Source organism: Poeciliopsis prolifica, unplaced genomic scaffold (assembly GCF_027474105.1).
Source record: "Poeciliopsis prolifica strain line A6 unplaced genomic scaffold, Auburn_PproV2 SCAFFOLD001, whole genome shotgun sequence".
In the NCBI taxonomy this organism is placed as follows: Eukaryota; Metazoa; Chordata; class Actinopteri; order Cyprinodontiformes; family Poeciliidae; genus Poeciliopsis; species Poeciliopsis prolifica.
In genome coordinates this window covers 7,748,907-7,767,592 of record NW_026562376.1, presented here as the reverse complement: position 1 = coordinate 7,767,592, position 18,686 = coordinate 7,748,907, and the positions used below count along the sequence as shown (strand labels likewise).

The window sequence follows — 18,686 nt, the reverse complement described above, 5'->3', positions numbered from 1 at the left end:
ATCAATGTGAATGGCCTTGTAGCCATGCACCAGGTGTCAAAATGTTGATTCAGTAACAAGTAGTATCTTCGCAATTTTTTTTCTCCTAATTTATCTCTACATAACAATTATGCTCTGCTTTAATGTTAATTTATGACAGAAAATGTGTAGTTTTAACAAGACAAAAATGTAAAAGGTTCAAAGAATAAAATCACAAGCTACACTTCATGATCTTTCTTGCAGCAAAATGTAAGCGGGGATGTTACTGAACGTCACTTTATGCTTGAATGACATATCAAAACCAACATCATAAAAGTTCCAATAATCCAACATTTACTGTTAATTTTGTCCAAATGTCTAGACATCCACAAGTCTAGACATTACTTTTTATCATAAAATAGAAAGTGCCACAGAATGCATCATCGATATTTATTTATTGTATCATACAATCTGTATTCAATATCTATGTAGAACAAATTAGCAATCTGCAAGAAAATGTTGCAGTCCAAAGAAGAGACATTGGTGCACTCTTTAAAATTAAAATAAACTTTAATACTCTGAATGTAAACATGTGTCTGGACGTAATAACGCCAACAGGTTGCTGCAGCGTGGAGCGCTCGCGCTTCACTTGACAGGACTCAGCGCGCGGCGCTCAGCGTTCCTGCCGCGCGACTTCAGATCCAGAATGAAGTGGAGACCTAAAGGAGCCGCTGCATGGCTGTCACCCTCCGGTGCCCTAGATGACTCTTACCACCGAGCTGGTTGATGCTCTGACGTCAGTTTATGTCAACAGCATGGGTATAAAAGAGCGTTTTGGAGACGAGTGCTCCGGAGCTGTGTGTCAAGATGCGCATTTTGAGTTTCATCGCCTGCATCCTCCTGCTGCTGACGTCCCTCAGCTTCCTTCGCGGTAAGGTCTGGGCTACAAAAACTGAGCATTTCCAGTGTCCTTATACATACACATTGATACATCTGCTTCACGTATGAGATGACACATGGTTGCTTTTTTCTGTCAAACATTGTTATTATTGACATTCCTATCAGTTATCAGTGTTAAAAGTTACCGCTTCTAAGTATTTTTAACAACAATTTTATTCGTTTATTTTCTGTCCATTTCAGGTGCTGAATGGACGTATAGTGGTAAGTCTGTATTTTCTAGGATTTTTTTTTTTTTACAATAAATTGCATGAACTACAATACTGTAGTGTTTTTATATATAAAAATGAGACATTTTAGGAACTATTTATTTTTAGTCTACATCCAAAATGAATTATGTATTGCTATATTGAAAACTGATAATGGCACACCAAGTCCCTCATTTCTCAAAAATAGAAACAGAGGCATAAATATGTAGCCCGTTCCTTTTTTTCTGGAGAAATACATGACTATTATTCATTTTCTTTCCACTTGGTTCTACATTCAATTTTAAAATAAATTTGTCCAAAATATTTTCTTACTGATATTATTTTTGGAAGTGAATATCAACATAAGATAAATAATATTATCACAAGTTTATAACACAAAGAAATAATATTAAAATATTTTTGATTCTGTGGATTTAAGCCACAAAGTAAATTAGAATTCATTCATCCATCCATCCATCCATTTTCTTACACCCTTGTCCCCAGTGGGGTCGAGAGGTGCTGGTGCCTATCTTCAGCTAACGTCCAGGGCGAGAGTTGGGGTCACCCTGGACAGGTCGTCCGTCTGCTGCATAAATTAGTACTAAAATGCAAATAAAATAGCTTTAACTTTTGCAACGCTTTTGTTTTAAGCATGAAGATGATTGAGCTGAGTATCAGAATATGGTTTCACGTGGCATATTATTTGAAAAGGGTGTTCCTGTTTTGGTTGAACCACTGGAAGTATTAAATGCAGTGTCGTATGGTAAGAAAAATAAAACCTTCTGTGGTCCTCTGGCACTGGCCAAGACAACTACCTCAATAACATGAGTTGTCACCTCATGTTATTGTAGGGTTCTTTTACAAACTCTGCATTCACAACATTGCATTAGTGGTTGACTTGCCTTTGTGTCATGCCCTAAGGTCTGAAAACTTCTTGACCCATGACGCTCTGTTACATAAACTGTGGTCACGTCATGACCTTGTCTCTATATCACTGCACATAAACAATCTTTTGCAATCAGGGAGTGGATTTTACAGAAAACCAAATTACAAGCATCCAAATCCTTCACTGAATACAGTTTCGCTCAGTGAGCCAAATCGTTTCTTTTTTGAGGCAAAGTTTAAGTTTTCATTTGTACTTAAAAGACATTGCAAAACCCATTGTTAGCAAACACTTTGTTTTCTATTTTATCTGGTGTTTATTAAAATAAAAAAATACAGTTTAAATAAATTCAAGTAGTTTTAAAAATGTCTGGTAATATCTTATGGAACTAGTTCATTAAATCACATTAACATAAAAAAAAAAAAATCCCACATTTTCAGACTGCTGCTACTACATTTCATCTCCACTTCACATCCAGAGCCCTGAGAGGCTTCTTGTCATGGTAGTCGAGTCATTTGTTAAGGCTGGTAGAACTTTCTGTTGTCATGTCCCCTGCTGAGTCATGCAATTTATCCCAACTTCAAGACATCACCCTCTAGCAAAGGACAAACAGTATATTTCAATTTGTGACATTAATCATGGCTGTTCTGAATAGATTACTCCAAAAAAATTTCTAACCCTTTTAATTTATGGCTCCGTCTGCACAGAAAAGACTGTATTCAGGAAATTACCCACTAGCACATATGATCAAGCAGACACTGCCACAGGACCATCAGATTGAGCTAAAGGACAGTCTGTCTCAAATTAAAGCACAAATGAGGTGAAGAGTGAATAATTATAGACATAAGTCTGCATTTTTTCACTTAGTGTTGGTGGATTTTCCTCAGTTGAACTTTGGGCATTGAACGAAACTCTTTGGCATTCATGATGCACATTTATCTGAATGTCTCATAGGCAGCAGCTTAATGCTGCGGCATTCATTATTCACCATGGTTGCCTGGCATCTGCTCAATGCTAAAATATCAAATTAATTCCTGATGGGCAATGATTTAATGCCAAACATTCAGCGGGGGTGTTTTCAGTGCTTTTCATATCACTGATCAAATTCATCCCAAACTGTCGTCTTTTATCATGATTGGTGCTTTAACTTGAATAGCTACAGGATTGTTTTGAAAAATGTAAGCTTTATTTTGAAGGTCAATGTTACTGTGACTAATTTATTTTGCAGACACATCGCAAAGAGACATGACCATGCAGCTGAGGTCACTTTGTAAAAGTGCAAGACTAGAAAAATGTGGTTATGTTTGGGATCTTGTGGTTAATGGAAACCACTTATTAGATGAAGACAGAGTTGTCCCCTGTGTTTCAGTACTTAATAGAACCACCATTTACTGCAATTACAGCTTCAGGTCTGTTGGGATATGTCTATCAGCTTTGTACAGCTATTGACTTTTGTGAGTCTCTTTTGCTTCCAAAGAGCTCAAACGTCATCAGTGTGAATGGAAAGCATCTGAGCAGCAGCTGTCTGAGAACCATTACCTTAAGAATATGTGTTGATTTAAATCATTCCAGTGGAGCTCTGGCTGATTGTTTCCTTCTTGAAGGAGAACTTCTGCCTCTGCATTAACCTTTTATGCAGCCAATTTAAGGTTTTCTTCCAGGATTGCCTTGTATTTGGCTGCATCGGGATTCCCATCAACTTTGACCACTTTTACTGTTTGTGCAGAAAAACAATGGAACACAACTGTGTATCACTATGGGAATGGCACTTATAAATGTTTTTTTTTTTTTTTTTTTTACCACTTTGTCTGCAAAGGAGCGGCTGTGGTAGGAATGTATTCAGTAGCTGGTGGGTTGCCAGTTCAAACCCCTGCTCTGTCTGTCTTAGTAGCAGATGAAGCAACACACTTCATCTGCCTTGCCTGCTGGTGGTGCATGGCAGCCAAGGCTACACTCCACCACGCTATCTGAATGTGTGTATATGCCTGAATGTAAAGCGCTTTGGAGTCCTTTGGACTAGATAAACCAATTAACAAGTACACCCTATTTATCATTTATTTATCATATAGCTCTGAAATTTCCATACTGTGCTCTCTACACAGCTTGTGGCAAACTGAAAACAGAGCTGATTTAGGCTTTCATCCATCAATAGCTCATTTTGCCTTCCTTCTATAAATTCCAGTTTTGTGCCATAGGAACATAAAGAGTCGTTCTCAAGATAGTCTTGCACCTAAGCTCTAGATCTCTGCAGCTCTTCCAGAGAAACCATGGGCCTCTTTGATGCATCTGTGATTAATGTGCTCCTCACCTGGTCAGTCAGTATAAGAGTATTTTTTTGGAGCTCAACATTTTTTTAACCTATAACTTGTTTTAAAATTCTCCATATCTTTATCTCTGCCCCATCTTATTTTCTTTTCATGGTGATGTTTGTTTACTAATGTTCTCCTCCAAATCTGTGAAGTCTTCATAAAGCTGCATGATTCATTCCTGTGTGATTTCTTCTTGAAAACACACAATGTTGGCTCAATTTACAAACAAGATGGTTTCTGTTGGCAATTTACACAAGAGTTTTTTTTTTTCTTTTCTTTTCTTAGGGAAAAAGGGATCCGAGTAACAGGGACTTGAATACAAATGCATGCTACACATTTCTGTCTTTAATAGAAAAAAAGGAAACCACATTACAACTATGTTTTTTTCTTCAAATTCATTTGAGCAGGCACAAGACATAAAACAATGTTATAATTAATAGAAACCATCGTCCTGTCTGCAGGCTCTCCAGCTGAAGCCTAATTTGCAGTTCCAGGCCCCTGTCAGGGTTCTAGGATTTAGACCCATGCATTACTTTGTTTTGGTTTGTCAGATAAAATCCTAATAAAGTACACTGACGATTATGTAATGTGGCAAAAGATGAAAAAGTTCAACGTACTCTTGTAAATCCTGCACACACCAGCAGAGTTTTTCTAGAATACCTCTAACACCTATAACAACTCACTCAATGGTTTATGAAACCTTGAACATTAAACAAACGTACTTATTTTGATTTACACAGTCTTTTTTCCCCACACATTTAAAATCTTTAAACTGAAAATGTATTAAAAACATACAAAAACTGATAAGAGGAATTAAAGTCACAGTGAAAACGTCATATGGAATACAAAGCTTAGTACCGGTCCTTTAAATATGTGCTGATATGTGCTTTTTTTGTCATGTGTGATTTGCAAGCTGCAGATGAATACCTTCATCGTGTTTTACTGGTGTCGTTACAGGACAGACAGGACAGGATTACTGGAGTAACAAATACCCTTACTGTGCCAGTCCTTTCCAGTCACCAATAGACATCACGTCAGACCTACTGAGGTTCAGTCCTGCTCTACGTCCGATTGAGGTGCGAAACTACAAACTGTCATCGACGGAACAACTCTCTCTTAGAAACGATGGACACTCCTGTAAGTATAAATCTGCAGAAAGCACAAAAAAGTAGGTGACAGGAACAACTTTGAATGAAGATAGACAAATATTTTTGTTTGGTTTGAGATGCAGAATCTCTTTAAATCAAAAGTGATTAAGTAAACAAGGTATTTATTAGACATGGTCACATATAAATGTGGAGAGCTAATTTCTGGGTCAACACAAAGAAAACGAAGGGAGGATCATCCTTCCAAATCTGCCTCAGCAATTTTCTGTAATCACTGTCTTATTATCTGAGCTGTCATTTTGTCCATAGAAAGACAGGCCAAGAAAATTCATGCCAAGGGTGTTCCTCAGTTATGACTTTTATTTTAGACCACAGAACTTGCATAAGTTTTATGTGCGGTCTCTATTTTTAACAGTATCTCAAATGTAATTGCTTACAATCAGGACACACTGCAGTCACACAGTTATTCTTGTGTGGTGGATTAGGCAGGTTTTTGTAGGTCTGGTTTAATAGATGTTTGACATAATCCGTCAGGAATTTCATTGGGAATTTTAGTGACAGTTGGGCTTAACCTGCATGCAACGTCTTCTGGGTCACAGTGATGATTCAACATGAGAAATCTCTGTAAGAGTACTTTAAAAAAAAAAAAAAAACAGGTTACAAAATGCAAAGAGCAGACAAATGCTTGTGTTTGCATATATGATGGACCTTCACACCACCAGCTGAGTGGCATGCTGGTGTGACGTGTGTTTGAAAAGAGCTGACGAAGGTTCGTCATGCGTAAGCAGTCATGACACACGCGTGAACGTGTTGAATCACTTCAACATTAACTGTGTTCGATGCAGTGTCCTTGACCTTGAGGTCTCAGATCAAGGCCGACCTAACTTCCTCACTTTAGATGAGGTTCAAATGAATGCTTCCAAATTGTTGTAATTCAAAAGTGAATCTTTGTTGTTGATTTTAATTGATTTGCAGTGCAACTGTCGTTGCCCCCGACAATGTATGTCTCTGGCTTGCCAAATCAATTCACTGCAGCCCAGCTGCATTTCCACTGGGGCTCCTCCCATAGGCCTACAGGATCTGAACACTTGGTGGACAGCAAGCAGTTTGCAGCAGAGGTAAATTGACCACAGTTCCTCTTTCTCTGTGTTCTTTTACAAGATGGAATATAAAAGGATCTCAGTTCTACTAATCTATTTACATTTCCAGGAAGGTTCTATTAATGTCATTCTTTTAATCAAATCAACTTGATGGAATTGTAATAACAAAAGTCAGGTGTGGAAGTTTGAATTTAGTGCAAATTTTCTCTAATTCACAAAACGTTATTAATTCCTCACACAAGCTACATACACATACAATTAATTATTTCAGTCTCTCGCAGTTGGTTGTGCCTTGAATATGCTCTTTTTTAGTTTTTTTACTTTTTTGTAGCCAACAAGTTTCAGGTATAATTCAGAGAAGATGTTTGACATCTCCTCTTAGCAGAAGTGGTAGAGCTCAATGTACAGTGGCGTGAGAAAGTGTTTTCAATCTTATAGATTTATTCAGTTTTTTGCTTTGTCATTGCACTTGGATACTTAGAATAATCAAACAAAATGTACCATTGTATAAAGGCAACCTGAGTAGATAAATAAAGCAATTTTCAAATTATTTTATTCACTCAGAGACAAAAATGACTGCGTGATCCAACAAGGCCATTACATTTCTTGATTATAGCATCAACCACTGTACCATTTTTTACATTCTTTTTCTTTGCTGACTAGAGTCCCTTCAACTTAAAAAAAGTACAAATCTTAGGACATGTATGACTTTCATTTGTAGAGTTTACATGTCAAACAGCGAACTAGTTTATACATTTGTAACACAATGTAAATATTAACTACACTTACAGGGAGATCTCAAACAGAACAGGGATAACTAAGACATGTCAGTGTAATAAAACCATACATAATGTTCACATAAATGACCCTCATTTATCTGCTACTTGAGATGACATCTCTCTTCTGATTTGATGCTTCATGACAAAAATGAAGGAAGTCCTTTTGATTGGCACTGACATCAAAAATGATGACACAATATATTGTTGATGCAGCTCATTCTGAAGAAACTCTGTTTTGCATATGTTGCAGTTTCCTGACAGTAAGAGTCGCATATTGTGGTCCATTGCGTCTTTTGCTCTAAAACCAGATAGAAGTCCATTTACAGCCCATTTGTGCTGCCCAGTGTCCCACTGGTGCTGAGGTTTGACTTTAGCTTAATGACATATATTTCTTTGAAGACTCTCCAAGCTTCAGGACCACAATTCCATGATGAAAGGTCCTTTTTATGGGGTGAAATGAGGAGAAAAGAATCATTTCCCAGAAACAGTGAAAATGCATACCTTAGTCTGCAAACACATTATCATTAAATTTGCCCTCAATGGCGAGGTATACTTTGTGTTCAAACTGCCCGGAAATCATTACAACCGTGACTTCTTTCTGACTGGCATTTGCTTATGCTCCATATGAGAATGGAATCTACATTTTCATTGTCAGTACCACAAACATGACAAAATTTTGGAAAAGGAAAAACTATGTTCTAGTTGCATTCCTAGTTGATTTGGTTGACTGAACACTAGTGTCAAGTGCTAAATCTGTTCTCTTTTGTCAGTTTTAAACAGAACCGTCCAAAAGCACAAACAAATTAAGCATCTGTTTATTGCCTTTGACCTTCAAATTTTTAATTTTAACATTTGATTAATAAAATGAGCACGTTAATAAACATTTAATGGTTTCACAGTGGATAATTTTAAATATTTTAAATTGCTTACCATTAAAATTAAGATTTTAAAGAAACTGGCAAGCCTACTTTGTATAAGTGTGAATGATAATCTTCATAGTCTGGTTGTTGTGTCGTAATATGCTATGAATGTAGTCTTTGTATTTGAGCTCGATTTGTTCACAGATATGCCTCAGCAAATGACCAATTATCAGGGTCTGCTTTTAAGCCTGGCCAATTAAACTTGGCCCCCTCTTGCAGATTCAACCAAATCTATAATGAAAGGTAATTAGTGGCAGGGATGTTCTTAACAGAAAAAGGGGCCTGTAATATTTGCCTTATAAAGCATACATTTACAATGAAAAGGCTTTTTTTAATTGCACTTTACATAGATTAAGCATGAAGTTCCTCTATATAGTGAAAAGCAACAACGCATGCTTCGCTTTCTTTGTATTGTTTTGTCGCTTCTTTTGAAAATGTTGACATTTTCTTTTATCATCTTCTTATTCCCACAGCTGCATATAGTACATTACAATTCGGACAAGTACCCTGACATTAAGACTGCTATGGACAAATCTGATGGTTTGGCGGTGCTGGGTGTCCTCATTAAGGTGAGACTTTGTGGATTTTTTAAAAAGTGAAGCTGATTTTTATTTGCAGAGTTTAATCATCTAATAACTTTTTCTCCATAGATTGGAGATTTCAATCCTGCCTATGAACATATTATGAGGTTTATCAATGGTGCCAAAAACAAAAGTGAGTAGTAGCTTTTTTTTTTAAAAGAAACAAGATTAACTATTTTTCTAGCCTTTAATATTGCTTAATATTATTATTAATATTACACATTAAATAATTTAACCATATCAGAATCCTGTATCAATGCCCACCCTTAGTTTATCGGTGCAGTGCATTCGTGTCAGTATTTTTCTGTTACGCTAACATGACAAATCCACAGGAAAAGTGTACATTGACATGGAGTCAAGCATTTATGATTAAATAAAGTGTTCTGTACTCAATTATCCTTAAGCTATTCAGCATCTTTGTACATAACAATAAAGAGCTCATTTGACTTATATATTCAGTAAAATACTGTTTGCAGCTCTTTATGTTAATGGATCCTGTGAATAAACAGGCAAGCTCCTGGTACTAAAACTTTCATATTGTAAGGTATATCTAGCTGTATGTTTGAAACTTTGTCCTTTTTCTTCAGAATTGTATTAATTCTTCCTTAAGCCAGTGCAACTGCCAGAAACAATCCTCAGAGATTTCTGAAAATGCCAATCCAGTAGTTTCAACAGATTTGTTGGCAGCTTATCCATGAATGGCAACTCTCACTACAGCACATGCAAAAATGCCCTGATTGATATTTGGTGGCTGTGGATTGCAGTGAATTTATTGTCATTGCCTCATTGGCATGTTCAAGCAAACAGTTCAAGATTTGTTACATGCTAGACAAAGGAATCAGATGAATGGAGGTGGTTGACAATGCCAAGTTCTTTGCAAAAAAAAAACCACAAAACAAGCATAAACAGTAACATAAATATGAAAACAAAAAGGGAAAAAATTAGAAATCGTCAAGCAAAGTTTTTACTAGATTTTACTTTATATCTGTTCTTCCTTGTTCTCAGATTTCAAAGTGCAGGTTCCTGGTTTTAACATTAGAGAACTGCTCCCTGCTCGGTTGGATGAATTTTACCGATACGACGGGTCACTGACGACTCCTCCATGTTTTCCAAGCGTGCTTTGGACAGTTTTTCGAAATCATGTCACCATTTCTCACCAACAGGTACTTTTGCAGTTAATCCATTTTTTTAAAGATACATTTTTGAAGTGTTAATGCTGCATGTTCATAACTTTTACGTTTGACCCATTTCTTTTTTCTTTTTTTTTTTTTTTTTTAAGTATCTGGCTCTAGCAACGTCCCTATTTGCCTCCAGTGTCCAGGACCCAGAGGTTATCCCACTGAATAACAACTTCAGGAAGCCACAGCCCATCGACAGCCGTGTTGTCCTGGTCTCTTTCAAGGAAGGTTAATATGAGCTTTTATGGGTTTTGCTTAAAAAAAGAGAGAAAAAACAAATTTTACTGCTTTTAGAATGCTTTAAAAACTGCTTTTGAATGTGTTTTGTGCTCTGACTTTGAGTCATGCGGCAGTACTTGCTTGTGGCTGTGTTTTGCGCTTCCAATGTTACCTATTATTTTTGTGCTTTTAACGAAGGCAGACTGTGTCTTGTTATTGACATTTGAAAAAGTCATCAGTGGCACTCTGAGAAACATCCATGTGGTTGCCTGCACTGTAAAATCTAATTAGTTCACCTGGCTTAAAAAAAAAAATTCAAACTCATTGCCTTTAAAATTAGTAAGAAAACCTCATTTGTTTTAAGTAAGCAGCACTAAATCAAGTAGTGCAACTAACAAAAAACAATTTATTTGTCATGCGTTAACTTGATTTTTTGACTTGATTAACATAAATTTAGTCCCCATTATAATGACACCTAACAACTTACTACTTTCTTGTTCAAGTTCACTTCAACCAAATTTCTTAAATGAGTCCTTGACCTTCTTCTTTCCCATTTCGTTTTACTAAGATTTTATTCACTATAGTGGCCTGCATTTAGAGAAAATGGACAGGAAAGTGGATAATGAGAGAGGGGGAAATCACATGGCAAAGGTCATCAGGTCGGGATTCGAGCCTATAAGAGCCACGTCGAGGACTAAGGCCTCCATACATGGGTTGTGCTTTACTACTGCGCCACTGCAGCACTCCGCTCTCCCGCTTCACAGAATTATCAATAGCAGTGTCAATGTTGTGCTATGAGAATGCAACACTATTCATGGAAATGCCAGGCTTAGTCTCTTTTCATGAGTCAGATTAGATAAATTACTGGCTCCAGACCAGAAAAAAAAACTCAACTTGGATGAATAGTATTGAGTCAAAGCACAATTATCAAAAATGTACAAAAATGTATCCAGATCAAGTAGAATGAGTTGGAGACTTTTCCACCACAAATTCCCAGAAACTTACTAAAAGTGACAGTTGATAGCAAATTTCAATTGAATACCATGTTTGCATTTACAGTGTGGTTTACCACATTTTATGGTAATTGGCTTCATATTGTGGGGTATGCATGTGCGTGTTTTTCTCATTTTCGGTGTTTCTCTCTCAGCAGAACTTTTTGTGGCAGTTTTGCTGGCACTTTTTAAAAGCCTTTGCTAACAACATTCCTGAGAAGCCCTTTAAGAACTGATGGCCCTCACTCTACTCTGAGCTGTTGCATGGCAGAGTTGAAAAGGCAAGATCATTGCGAGGAATACCCAATATTCTGGGATGTGTTAATAATACTGGCTCTGTGTCTGATGCAGGAAGAGGACTGCATGGTATTCTTACAGTTTCACCTCCATTCATGAGGAAGCGTGTTGTTCAGCAGCTGCTGGCTGGCGACCTTGCAGACTTGGCAGATGAAGGGCTGTATCAGCTCCTACCGAGTGGTTCACAGACACTCCAAGCTGGCAAGAAAAAAGATCCCATGACCCAACAGAGTGTGACACTGGCCAAACCAAAACAACAAACTAAGAATCCATCTCTATGGAAGAAGAGTCAAACCAATTGCTATGTGGGAAAGCTGGGAATGGCTGAAAACACGCTTTGCTACACTTCACTGGAGCAGAGCGTTTCGCATCAGCTCAAACAGTCCCACACGGGGAATGAGTTGATTGAAGCTCTCAAAGACACAATTTACCCAGAGCTCAACCTCAAGAGCTATCTGGACTGTAAGTCAGATTTAGCTCTCTCTACCATTAGACGCATTCTCTGCAGACGTCCAACGGATGAGGCTTTGGAATTGGACCGGTCCCTGACAAAAGCCTTTATGAATCATAAGAAGACTTCCGTGGCACCTAAACATGAAGGGCCAAGGACAAAGCATGGTGGCCTTTCCTCTGCTGTTCCACAGAAACCTCTCAGGCAGCACCATCCACATCCTTGGCTTTTGCCAATGGAGTGGGAAGACTAGAGAGATTCCAGACATAGCTCACAAAATCAGTTTTGTAGTTGACAACAATGAAAGACTATTTTTGATGCTTTCTTTTCTCCAAACCTGCCTTCACATGGTGTATTTAATAAATGTTAATTATGCACTCTCAGATATGTACGTGGTTATATGCAAATGAACTCAGGACTATAATTGATTTGTAGATAATGTCATTTTGTTTTTTTTAGATGTGGTTTACAGCATATTTCTGGCTGACTTTTGGATCATTGGTAGCTCCTCAAAGTAGATGAGGACATATTTTACATAGGATGTGTAGAGAAATTGTGAAGCTGAAATGTTTCCCCAGTTTGATGACTTTGCAGCTATCTTTGTAAAGACGGTATGTAGAAGTGTTGTCTTCTTTGTGTTCTCTAACACACTCTAAAGCAGTAAAAAGGCCAAAGAGTGAAATGCTACTATGAATAAAAGCAAAATGCTACTATCAATAAAAGCACCTCACTTGAATGAAACATGGCAAATATGTGCCCTCATTTCACACTTTATCTCTAAATCAGAGAATTTATATTTTAAAAAGCAGAATGAACACAATCTGAGTTTAAAAAGAAGGAGATATTTTGTGTACAAATAATTAAACAAATGTTGCACATACAGAATCCATAGTAAATCACTTTTATAGTTGTGAAATATCTTGCTCAAAATCCAGTGCCTTAACAAAATATTTTTTTAACTTTCCCAAATTTTGTCATATTGACATGTAGTAACATGCATCCATGTGCAGTGAAGCTTGATTGGAAGATTGTGCAGCAACATTTTTTTTTGTCTTATACAAACACATAAATATGGCACCTCAATGGTTATAAATGATAGTATTTTCAAATTTTCTGTGATATTTATGCGTCTGTTCTTTTGTATTTTACCATTGCTTCTTTTCTCTTTCTTTCTGGCACTCAGATGACTCTTTTTGGATAAACACTGGTATGTTGATTTTATATGTTTGGTTTTTAAATGATGTTTTGAATGAAATATCCTATTATTGTGACTAACAGAAAATCCTGTACTTGTAACACATTGGTTCTCGTGTAGACTGTGAATACATCATGAAAGACAGAACTCACCCCTGACCCCGTCAATGCAGTAATTGTCCATGTTAACCTGTAGACAGAAAGTAAACACATAAAGAATAATCTATAACACCATGATTTAGATAAACCACTCTGCTTCCTCTCTACTCTGCAGGTTTACTGGTTCCCATATTGGTGAGCTGTTCCATTCTGGGAGTTGTTCTTATTGCCGCACTAATATGCTGCCGCTTAAGGCAAAAACGGTAAGTCAAGAGAAAAAAACAAAGCTGCAAAGGTAACATTTTTCATGTTCACTTAAAAACAATTACAAACATAAGCCTTTGCAAAGTCGTTCAGAGCTGGTGTATCTTGAGCTCTGAAGAAATCTGCAAATCTAAATTTAACATCAAAGAGCCGTTTTAGAGATGAGTCACATGGACCACGTATAAAAACAGCTTATAAAACGTAGGACTGAGGAGTCCTTCAATAAAATAGGTAATTTATCAACACATAAGCAGTTTAAACTGTATGTGTCTTCACAAAGTAGACGTTCTAACAATTAATTTGTGACACTAGTCCCACGACAGATAGACGCCACTTAAATAAGAAGGACAATATTTGTAATTGTGGGACTGGTCATTGAACCGTATTTGCATTTAGTAACAATTTGAAGTTTCAGGAAATTACATTTTTGTCTTTCTCACAGCTCAAAACACACCCGTTCAAGCTGGCTATTTTTAACTATTTAACTTTTTTTCTTCTCTCTAAGGTCACTTTAGATTTTAGAAATTTCCCTTCAAATAAAATTGATTATTAAATTATTGTTGTTGTTTATACCAACAACTAAAAATATATTTAAAAGAGAAGTTTCAGAACAACACAAATATGACCAGAATACATCATTTGCAATCTGTAGATTGTAAATGATGTATCTTTTTTCAAAGATAAAAAAGTATGATGCTATATCTTTCTAGTATAACAGAAGAAAAATGAACATTGTAGAAATTTTGACTAGGTTTGAGGCAGCAGAAGCTAAGATTTAAAGGGGCGAGGAGGAATAATGTATTTTCCATGCACACAGTGCCATTTTATAGCAGATTCAACAGGTTTTCCAGTTTCCCAGGGTATTATAAGCCTGCCGAGGCACCATGCTCTGTGTCATTTTCTTATTTTAAGTAAAGGGTTTTTTATACACCGGTAACAGCAACAGTAAAGACAGATTAAGCTAGGTTTATAGTCGATACATTAAACTGGGCCCTGAGTGGGTGCACACTAATTACGTCATCCCTGCGTCTGGCCGTTTACATCACACGCTTTTGTTTTCAAATTATGATGCTTGCTCATTCACCACAGAACTTTTGTAACTTTTGTAACTTTTGACATTTTTTTAACGCAAAACACAGTGGAAAAAAAAAAAAAAATAAATAAATATATATATATAATATATATATATAATATATATAATATATATATATATATATATATATATATTATATATATATATATGTTGAATGCATTTAGGATTATTACATATTTCTTTTACCAATTTCACATCCTTGAACACAGGTTGTTTCAAGACAGAAATATTCATTAGACAATAGAATGTTTTTCAAATTCAAAGATGTACTGTGTCTGAGCTATACAGCTGTTTCTACTAAAAGCTTTGTATGTTACATTACATTTTCTGACACAACAATGTAACTCCAAATATAAAAGAGGGTCAAGTCCTGATTAGAAAAAGTCTACACTCTGAAAGGAAAATGTACCTAAAAGGGTGGTCAGAGAAACTTTTCAGAATTTGTCAGGTCTACAGAGTCAATGTGATGTTAGTATTGTATTTGAAAAATACCAGGTTTACACTAAATTATACGACCCTTCATAATCAGTGCCCACAGAGTGCAACAGCATGCATTTCTGTGCATCTTGAACTCTGATATTATTATTAGGCGTGTACAGTAAAGTCACAGATTAGCCATCATAAGTTGTGATATTCCTGATCCTGACTATATTGAGGTCACTTATGAAAGCTTATTATAATGAAGAGGTGGCAGAAATATTAAAAACTGTTTTGAACTCCCTCCTCGATCCAACACAGAACTTGAAAACAGAATATTTAGGCCTTACTTCATTAAATAATTTCTGGTGCTGTGATTATATCATTATGTAGGTACCTAGTAACGCAGACTAGATAAAAATTAATTTTTGATAAAAATTGCAGAGTTTTGATAGTTTCTCAGAAACTAGCATGGGTTTGCTCTTCTGGATCCCTAACAGGATTTTCTGTTCCTCAGACCTGACTGCTTCAGGAACTGAATATGGAGCCTAAAAGTAACTTTGCTGGTTAGTAACTTGGCCTAACAATAATGTTTAAACTAGATTTGTTTTTCCCCCATGAATTGTTCCTCAAAACATTTTTATAAACCTTCTGTACTAAACAAACAAGCCCCTTTCTAAGCTGCCACTTACATTGCCAATCAAGCCTCCAATGGTTTGGTTGACTTATAAACATTTGAAAAGAAGCCATTATCTGCATTTCCCCTTCTCAAGGCTTCAATACGTCACAGGTTTATGACCCATTCTCAGTTTTGTTCTACTTTCAAGCATCACCTACAAAAGGTATTAACTTTGGTTGAAGTCCACTGATTTGTTCTGTCTTAATGCACTAATGTGTGCCGTAATGGTAAAAAAAGAAAATAATAAATGAAGTTTTACACTGCAAAAGTCCCAGTGTGTTTTCACCTTAAATCTGCCAGACAGCTGGTCGCACAAACCATCTGTCATTGCCACATCACACCCTCAAGCCATCCAGCCTGTTAAATCTCGCATGAGTTGACGACGCTGTCACTACCTCGGATAATGGCTCAGCTGTGGAAAGGGTGCCTTGACTTCAGCCCCTGTTATCATCTTTTCCAACAAGAAGACACACATAAATGTCCTGAAGCAATCATAGTCCCAAATTGTAGTGTTTCATTTTTTTTTTTTTTTTTGTAAAGGGGCCATAAATTAGTCAAACTTGGAAAGTTGGTGAAACATGTTGCAGAAAGACAAGTTAATAGGCACGTTGTTGTTGGGACACTGTAGTATAGTGCAACTTATCAGTCGTACCTTAATTAATTGAGAGTATACCTCCCTTTACAACCATATCAATCCTCACTGACTTGTATGCACATCGTAATGTCTGGCTTGATAAGCAAAGTGCCAACAAAAACATCCTGAAGTGAGGACGTGAAGTGAGACACACCAAAACTGATTGGATGCTTTTTTCATGAAACATTGTCAAAGTAGTCGCTCATGCACAATGCTCATAAAACGCATAGGCTCTTTCTGGTGGCAACCCTTTCTTTTAAAAAAAAAAAGTTTTTCCACAAGCAGAAAAATGATATTGACATGAAATGTTTAAATAAAAATGTCTCCTTGAGACATAGTTATCTTGCAGACTCAGATAATCCTTTAGAATTTGACAATATTTCTACATTGAGAGATTTTTGTCTCACCAGTCATAAAAACCTTGACCTTGGACTCTCAAACATTCTTTTCAATTCAGTGAATTACTGTTATGAACTTTTCTTTACCAGTTTGCAGTCTTACCAACCTGAGTGATGAAAACGTTTCAGTCTTTCAAAGTTGCAAGTCTCTTGGTGGCTTTTCTCACCTCTCTTCTATTTGAACATCCACTCTGAGGATAGTCAACCAGTTAGATTTATAGAGATATTCCTTACCCTTAAGCAAAATAAGATTATTTATTTTGCTTAAGGGTAAGACCATCTAACATAAATATTTTTTTTGACATTTTTAAGTATTTTATTTCAAAAGTAAAATCAAATGACATTGAACAAAATTTACAAACCGACAAAATGGAAATACATCCTCGAGGATTCAATGCATGTTACAGGCATTCTATAAAACATTATCTTGATGGGTAAAATAACCAGAACCACAGATGACTATCAAAGACAGTCCAAGTGAGAACTAAAATTTTAATGTATTTATGCAGATTAACATATCTTCTTTTTATCTCTCTTTCATTTTATTTTAAAGATCTGACCAGAATAAAAGCAAGAGTGTTGTGTACAACATCGGAGACAGAGACGAGTACGGCTCGAGAGTATAGGACCTCCCATCAAAGGTCCTCATTGTCTCCTTTTGTCATCCATTTTGTTTTAGTAAAGTTGTCCTTTGGCTCATTTTAGACATTCATGCCTGCATGCAACTTCATATAATAAAGTCTTCATGGAGATTCAGGATTGTGGGAAGCTCCTTTCTTCTCCTTCAAGACCCAGTGAGGCTTTGCTTAGCAGTAACGTGGCAGAAAGATTGTGATTGGCCTCCATGCTGAATTTTTTTTAGACTGCATGACTTCCCCCCTAAAGGAAGATGTAGAACTGTCCGAGCAAATCCCACTACATTTTTGTGACATTGTAGGGCTGGTTTTTGAAGGAAGGTGCCACGCAGAGGCTTGAGGCAAGTGGAGAGGGGCCAGACCTGAACTGGTGAGGATCTCAGGTCAAGTCAGATCAAAACATATTCCACAGGGCTGTCCCAACATGGTGGAAAACCTAACCACAGCACAAACAGGGGACAGGATTCGGCAGACATGGTCTGAGAGGGAAGGGCTGCACTACATTTCCACCAACCCTGTACTTAGAATTGCTCTCCAGATTTTATAATAAAAGGGTGCTCAGCTCCGTACAAACACAGATCCTTCCCTGTGAAAAATGCTGTGGGTGAAAAAAGGCTTTTGTGTTTTCAGGCTTCATGTGGGTTGACTTTTAACCCCTGTTCGATCACGAGACTAACTTGTTAGCTCATTAAAGAGCTTCTCTGTAGCTTGTATAGTCTGAGCCCTGGTAACATGTTAAACGCCTGCATTCATTTTACAAGACCATATGTCCCACAGTTTAATATAACTGTATTTCTCAAAATTACAGGATGATGTAACATAAAGGAATAAGTTTATAAAATAAGCATTGTTCACTGATATGTTCGGTAAAATATCATTCAGCGGTGATACAGCGGCATTTTTCTCTGCATGCTGCTGCTTTTCCCTACATATCATTGCTAATATCCTGTTGCCATATATGTATTTTCATGATGTGCCATGACATGTGTCAAGATGTATTTGTTACTTGCAAAATTTGTGTGGTTGTTGTCTAAAGTGGAATTTTTCTGTGAGTCTGCACCAAGTGTAAATAACTCGTCTAAATCAAATAAAAATAAATAAATATTAAACGTGTTTTCAAATAATTTTATTAGAGAATTTGTTTTCCAAATCAAAATTCCTGCTCTGTTATTAAAGTTACCATTGAATACCCGGAGTTATTTCAGTAATACTCTTAATCTTTTGGTGATTCAAACTGAAATATATATATTTTTAATAACACAATTCACATTGAAAAGAGGAAATTGTACTCATGTGACTCAAGCGTGACAAAACGCTGCATTATTTTGTCATCGAGCAACGCTGACATCTAGCGG

The 18,686-nt window shown here is 36.6% G+C and overlaps 1 protein-coding gene across 5 annotated transcripts; it reads left to right on the top strand.

Moving 5' to 3' along the window:
* Positions 1 to 638: 638 nt before the first annotated feature.
* ca12 (carbonic anhydrase XII) lies at positions 639 to 18,440 on the top strand. Of its 5 annotated transcripts, XM_055042289.1 has the most exons (12): positions 639 to 889; positions 1,099 to 1,119; positions 5,253 to 5,432; positions 6,377 to 6,519; positions 8,674 to 8,769; positions 8,851 to 8,914; positions 9,787 to 9,944; positions 10,061 to 10,187; positions 13,102 to 13,125; positions 13,387 to 13,474; positions 15,503 to 15,551; positions 17,250 to 17,332. In XM_055042289.1, the coding sequence occupies exons 1-11, from the start codon at positions 826 to 828 to the stop codon at positions 15,522 to 15,524; spliced, it is 987 nt and encodes a 328-aa protein (XP_054898264.1). In that variant the 5' UTR covers positions 639 to 825; the 3' UTR covers positions 15,525 to 15,551; positions 17,250 to 17,332. The 5 variants fall into 5 exon arrangements, with proteins under 5 accessions (XP_054898264.1, XP_054898255.1, XP_054898248.1 ...); XM_055042280.1 differs by lacking the exon at positions 15,503 to 15,551 and having other exon boundaries at positions 17,250 to 18,440; XM_055042273.1 differs by lacking the exons at positions 13,102 to 13,125; positions 13,387 to 13,474; positions 15,503 to 15,551; positions 17,250 to 17,332 and adding an exon at positions 11,522 to 12,659.
* The last annotated feature ends 246 nt before the right edge of the window (positions 18,441 to 18,686 follow it).

Coding starts and splice junctions, on each gene's coding strand:
- ca12 (XM_055042273.1), top strand. CDS start 826: ATGCGCATTTTGAGTTTCATCGCCTGCATCCTCCTGCTGCTGACGTCC. Junction 890..1,098: donor GTCCCTCAGCTTCCTTCGCG/GTAAGGTCTGGG, acceptor TGTCCATTTCAG/GTGCTGAATGGACGTATAGT. Junction 1,120..5,252: donor TGCTGAATGGACGTATAGTG/GTAAGTCTGTAT, acceptor GTGTCGTTACAG/GACAGACAGGACAGGATTAC.